General features: G+C 60.1%; 2 protein-coding genes across 2 annotated transcripts; one reads left to right on the top strand and one right to left on the bottom strand.

Annotated features, from left to right (window-relative positions):
• Nucleotides 1-32: 32 nt before the first annotated feature.
• FIBRA_05625 (uncharacterized protein) lies at nucleotides 33-1,972 on the bottom strand (the record flags this gene model as incomplete). Its single annotated transcript, XM_012327384.1, has 10 exons — nucleotides 33-76; nucleotides 166-359; nucleotides 449-626; nucleotides 691-880; nucleotides 937-1,131; nucleotides 1,181-1,383; nucleotides 1,447-1,604; nucleotides 1,667-1,762; nucleotides 1,820-1,834; nucleotides 1,899-1,972. 10 exons carry the CDS (start codon nucleotides 1,970-1,972, stop codon nucleotides 33-35), a joined length of 1,347 nt encoding a protein of 448 aa, XP_012182774.1.
• Nucleotides 1,973-2,027: 55 nt separating this feature from the next.
• On the top strand, nucleotides 2,028-5,643 carry FIBRA_05624 (uncharacterized protein; the record flags this gene model as incomplete). Its single annotated transcript, XM_012327383.1, has 4 exons — nucleotides 2,028-2,116; nucleotides 3,394-4,523; nucleotides 4,579-5,040; nucleotides 5,108-5,643. The coding sequence occupies 4 exons, from the start codon at nucleotides 2,028-2,030 to the stop codon at nucleotides 5,641-5,643; spliced, it is 2,217 nt and encodes a 738-aa protein (XP_012182773.1).
• Nucleotides 5,644-6,116: the final 473 nt, after the last annotated feature.

Genomic DNA, 6,116 nt, shown 5'->3' with positions numbered 1-6,116 from the left:
CCCCCCCCCCCCGCCACTGAACCGGCCGTCGGTTAGGCACGCAACATCGTGACCGAGTCCAGCGCCCATGATGAGACTGGTGGGCTTCAACATCTCGGGCATGCCTAGTACCGACGCATCTCATTAAGGAAAGCCCGACAGATTGCAGAATGCGACAAACGTTACCTGGTCCACCCTTCGGGCCGAGGTATCTGAGGACGACGACGGTCTTCTCACCCTTCTTGATTGACCCGCTCTCGACAGCGGTAACAAAGTCATCTTCGATATCAAATGCACGAGCTTTGCCCGTGAAGCCGAGTCCTTCCTTCCCTGTGATCTTTGCGACTGCACCACCGGGCGCAAGGTTTCCGCGTAGAATTCTGGGAAGATGCGGTGCAGTTAGGGCAACAGAAATGAGACGGACAGCAATGAGCTAAAATTATCGTTATGGGAGATGCCAAAAAATCACCTGAGATGGCCAGTCTCCTTGATTGGCTTCTCTAGGGGCCGAATGATGTCTTGATTGGTAAATGACAGCTCGCCATACTTGTGGGTCCATCTGTCGAGGTTTTCGCCCAGGGTGAGACCTGTCACAGTCATGGTCTCACCATCGATGAGGTTGTTCTTTAGCAAATATGCCAAGATCTCTGGGAAAGAAATGAGGGTGAGCAAATGGGTATGGCATCTAAGACCGAGCGCAATAAACCGCACTGGGGATTCCGCCGAGCTTATACACATCTTCCATGACATACTGGCCGCTGGGTTTGAGGTTTGCGATGAAGGGGACGCGATCTGAGACGGCCTGGAAGTCGTCGAGGGTGAGCTCGATGCCGACCGAGTGGGCGATGGCGATGAGGTGGAGGACGGCGTTGGTCGAGCCACCAAGAATCATGGTGAGGACCTGTGCTGACATAAGCGGGGGCGCGACAGGGCGGGTTGGGCTGACAAGTCACTGACCATGGCGTTCTCAAACGCAGAGCGCGTCATGATGTCACGCGGCAGGAGGTTCTTCTCGAGCAGGCCGCGCATCACGCCGCCGATGCTCCGGCACTCCGCCTCCTTCTCCGCCGACTCGGCCGGGAACGACGACGAGCCCGGCAGCGTCATCCCCATCGCCTCCGCCGCACTCGCCATCGTGTTCGCCGTGTACATCTGGCCGCAGCCCGTCAGCCGCCGCCCGGACCGCCGGTTGCCCACTCACCCCGCCGCACGCGCCCGGCCCAGGACACGCGTGCCGGATCGTGTCGTACCGCTCCCGCTCGGCCGCCTCTGTCTTGCCGTCCTGCAGGTACTGCCCGTACGCCTGAAACGCAGAGACGATGTCCAGCTGCGGCGCACCAGCGCACGAGCCTGCACGAATTGTCCCCCCGTACACCATCAGGCCAGGTCGGTTCAGACGCCCAACTGCAGCGCCAGAAAGGAATAGACTCAGGGCAGAGCAATGCGAAAAATTTACAGGGCACTCACGCGCCATGAGCACGCCGGGCATGTTCTTGTCGCACCCGGGGATGACAACCATCCCGTCAAGCCAGTGACCGCCAGCCGCGGTCTCGACCTGGTCTGCGATGAGGTCGCGCGATTGCAGGGAGTACGACATCCCTCGTGTTCCCATGCTGATCCCATCGCTGAGGAGGTCCGTGAGCGCCGCGAAACAATACGAACGATTCGCGGGAAGCACAAAACCAACCTGACGCCCACCGTGCCGAACTGGTAGCCAATTATCCCAGCATCTGTCAGGGACTTTTTGGCCGCCTGGCCCAGTCCGAGGAGATGTCGATTGCATCTGAAACTCACTTGTCAGCTCACAGGGAATGGGCGCTGCAGGGGGAAAACGGCGTACGGATTGCCTTCGTACCTGGAACAGAGTGCTTTGTGTGAGTGTCTGCGAAAGGCGGAGGACGAGAGGAGCAAGGTCCTACCATACGCTGGCAACTCCGACCATGGCCTTTTGGAAATCATCGTCGCTGGAAACGCCATCAGTAGCATAGAGCATGGCCTGGCTCGCGCCTTGTGTTTTTGGCTGCGTGACGGTGCGGCTGTAGCGATTCATGACCACGCCGTCCGCCCTCGCCGCCGCCGTTGCGAACGCTCTCCGCGCATCGCGCAGCATGCAGGAGCGACGACCTGCGGACAAGGGGTGAGTGGCATACATAGTGCGGGGTCTGTCCGTCGTCGATCTTTCTTCGTCACCGCCGTATCGGTATCAGACACGTCACACACGGCGGGACGTGACGCCGTGACGGCAAAAAATGAAACACTGCGCGCCACCGCCGCAGACACGATATGTTCCTTTTTTGGACATGACAAATTCGGGGTGGCTGATCGCTGCATGAACGGACGCGGGCAGCTCCTGTCTGTCACGGCGGCGTCGAGGCGCACTGAGAACAATAGCATGGTGTGCACTGAGAAATACAATATACCATACGTCGCACATCCACCGTACAGAAATAGCAGAAATAAGAGTGTGACTTTGTGTGATGATTTATCGAGATAACGTTCTGCGCATGCGGTTTCCCTGCCGGGTAAATCACCCGCTTCTCAGCACACTAATCTGCCTAGTGACAGGAGTCGCGCGGGGCGCGGCTACGCAGCACGATCCTAGTAAGCATAGGAGACGCACTCCTGAGCGCATCGTAGAGTCGATTGGGTGGGCAGCCATGTCGACGCGCAGCTGCGCCGTATCATCGTCAGCATTTCCGCGAGGATCTCGCTGGCAGATTGAAAGGGCGCGTCGGAAATGTTACCGGCACGATGGGCGGAGATGGACAATTTTGGAAGGCGTGCTGAGTACGAGCAGACTAAGCCAGATAGTCGATCGTGTTTCGGGTCGATTATGTGACTTGTGACCGGCCGAACCAGACTCGGACAAGCATGGGCACCTCGCCCATGATACGAGGCTACGCCTAATCAGTGCCGTTGGAAATTTTTGGCCCCTGGATCGCCAGCGCAGGATGAGGGCGATGGGGGAGTGCGGCATGAAGACTGCAGTGTACGAATCGCTGCCAGGCTCGGTGGGCACAATCCTGAGGGATGTGGGGACAGTCAATGAGACGGTCACAATTTAAATTTAATTCGTAGCGGTGTTTCACCAAGCCACACCACCAATCGCACTCACCAGCAAGCCGGGGCGGACCTCGATACAATTATGCCCCCCCTGCCGCTCTCGCTCCTGGAGCACTGTAGAACTGGGCGCACTGACCGTCCAGCGGAAGCAGATCAGCGGTCCGTCCCCTCGCTCGCGGCGGGTGGTCTCGCTCCTAGTCCTCGCCCCTCTTTGCGGCTCGCCGTTTTGCTCAAGTTTTGCTCCCCTCTTTTCTTCCGCGATCCTCCCTTCCAAGGCGAATGGGCCCCCTACCTCCGTTGCTCTCGTTGACCCCGCCGTCCCGAGCGAGACACTGCACCCGCCGGCTCTAGTGCACAGAGCTGCCCCTTCGGCCTGCCAGACATGCAATCGTCGCGACGAGGACAGGGCAAGAGACAAAGCTCGCTCCCGAGCAGCCTCCACCCACACCTGGTCTCGGGCCAGACGAGCACGACGTCAGAAAAGGATCCCCCGCCGGAGGGCGGCGGTACAGGAAGGGAGGGGGCCGGAGGGCACGCATCATCCTGGGAGGGTTCGTACACCTTCCCTCCCGTCCGTTCTTTCCGTGATGCGCCGTTCTTTCCTGTAACGCTGAACCCCGCTGCCTTTGAGGAGGGTAGTGGTAGCGGCGGTAGTCGCAATAGGAGTCAGTCGCCCGAGCCTGCGCCTGCATCCCGCAGTGCACCCCCGCAGGCGGGGACCCGCTCACAACAGCTCCCAGCCGTCGTGCTTCCGCCTCTCCCGTCCAGAGAGCCTTTGGAAACAGGTCAAACCGACCCTGTACGATTCACTCCAGGAAGACTCAGAGCGACCCCGTTTCTTGAGTCTCATACCTCCTCCACCTCCTCCAATATCTTTCCCTTCGAATACGAACCCCACAGATATGGGCTATACGAACCTCCACGCCTATATTCAGAGATCAGACGATCGGCCAATCAACCCCCGCCCCTTTCGTTTATCGTTACGGAACCCGAAGAGGGAGAGCCTGGACCTTCTACGCAGGGACGTAGGACTGTCTCTCAAGAGCATGAGTACCCACAGAGGGCAGCTGTCCCTGTATCAGCGCAGGATCAGCCGTTGGAGTATCGGCTTGCCCCATTTCTTCATCCATATCCGCAGTTTGTGGAGGGTCCCCAGCCTACGCAGCTCAGCCCGTTTGTTGACTGGCCCCGGCTTCCTACCTTCGAATACCACCCGCCCGAGGGTCGGCCGCCCAACCTTCCGCCTCCGCCTGACCAGGCGTCGGGTGTTCGTGCACCATCAGAGGCAAGATCTTCTTCACGGGAGAGGCCTATCCGAGGAATCCCATACCGATCGTACTTCTCCCCAGAGGCTACCAGAGCAGAACGCCGGACACCGGACTCAGGTCATCAAGAACAGGGTAATGCTTCAGATATCGAACGTCGTGAGTCTCGGAGGGCGGAAAAGCGCCGGCGGGTTGAGCCTGTCCCGGATGAGCCTGGTGAGTTTGTGGAAGAGACGTTAGCGGGGTTGAACGCTGACCGGAGATGATACAGCACCCAGACGATTCGATGCCCCAGCGCCGCGTAGCTTCCCTCCGTCTGGTGCTGAAACGAGATCTGGAGGGCCAGTGAGGGCCGATGCGGCGTCTTACCATGAGTTTCCAAGATGGGCAGATTCTCCAGCTGCTGTTGCTGCTGTTTCTCACAGGAGTGTGGGCCGAAGCCCGTTCGACGTCGAACCATCGCGGGCGGAGGATCCATATCCATGGACTCCGGCCGAGTGGCCGCCGTTCCTCTCCGAGGCTCGGTTCTCTCACCAGTCGTCGGGGACGTCTGGTGATGATGGTGAGGACACCGAGGAAAGCGTAGGCAGAGGAAAGGCGCGGGGCGTCGACTTGGAAGAGCAGCAGCCTGAGGCTGCGAGCGGGGGGACGAGCAGCGCGGCACCGCCGGACGAGAATGAGCGACCTCGGAAAATCTCCAGAAAGACGGAGGTTGCATGTCATTTCTGTAGGCGTGAGTGGCGTGCCGTGAGACCGAGAAGAACGCACTGTATTAATTTTCTAAAATGGGCTACTCGCAGGACGCAAGCTGCGGTGCGATGGACAGCGCCCGACGTGCCGACATTGCATGCAGCGTGGGTTTGTCTGTGAATACGCAGACCGCCCTCGACGACGGGGGCCCGGCAAGGCTCCCAAAGGCAGCAAGAGAGGTGCGCGGCAGACAAGCGCCGGGTCAAGGAAGGCGGCAGCCGGAAGCAAAGCGAGCGAGGCCACTGGAAGCAGCAGCCGCGAGCCTCCGCCGCCACGGTCTCCTTTGCCACGACCACTCCTACCACCACCATCACGACCACCACGGTCGCCTCCGCCAGGGTATGAAGCCGTCGCACCGCCCTCGTACGAAGAGTTTGCGGCACCCGCAGGGACGGGCGGGATGCCTGCAGGGGGACAGGCGCAGGACGCGTCGGTGGTGCTGCCACACTTTACACGGCTGTACGTGACGAGCGGGCCACGCCTGCACCCGGTCGAGCCGTACCTGGAGGAGTTCTACGACGCGGACGACTACCTGAACCTGACGGATGCGGAGGAAGAGGGAGAGACGCCTCCTCGGCCGCGGTAAAGGCAGGCGTTCGTCCGACGGTGTTCCCACTGGGTATCTTATGCTTATGTTTATTCTTCACGCTAAATAACTTACTCTGACTCCCGCATACTAACCGCGCCCCGCGCGCTCGCCCCCGTTGCCCTGCCGTTCGCTCCTAGTAAATAAGCCTCATAGTAGTAGACGATAGCGTACAAAAGTAATGAGCTTTCCTGAGCTCGAGCCTAGCCTAGTAGACGAATACGTAACAGCAGTTAATTCGGCGTCGATAAGTAGGACGGACGGTGTGCTCCCATTGGCCTCCCTCGGATCGCCAGCCTGGCCCCGGCGGCTAATCTCGGCGCGGGCCTGCGCTGCAGCTCTGATGGCTGGCGCTGTGTGATCTGGAACACCGCGACCCCACCCCCGCATCCTCCCTCTCCTCCGGCCTCCCTCCTCCTCCTCCTCCTCCTCGTCCTCGCCATGGACGCCGTCGACCGCAGGCCCCGCCCCGA

The sequence above is a fragment of the Fibroporia radiculosa genome, assembly GCF_000313525.1.
Source record: "Fibroporia radiculosa TFFH 294 genomic supercontigs, scaffold4931, whole genome shotgun sequence".
Lineage (NCBI taxonomy): Eukaryota > Fungi > Basidiomycota > Agaricomycetes > Polyporales > Fibroporiaceae > Fibroporia > Fibroporia radiculosa.
Note: the sequence above shows the minus strand (reverse complement) of the source record. Positions and strands in the feature narration are given on the sequence as shown.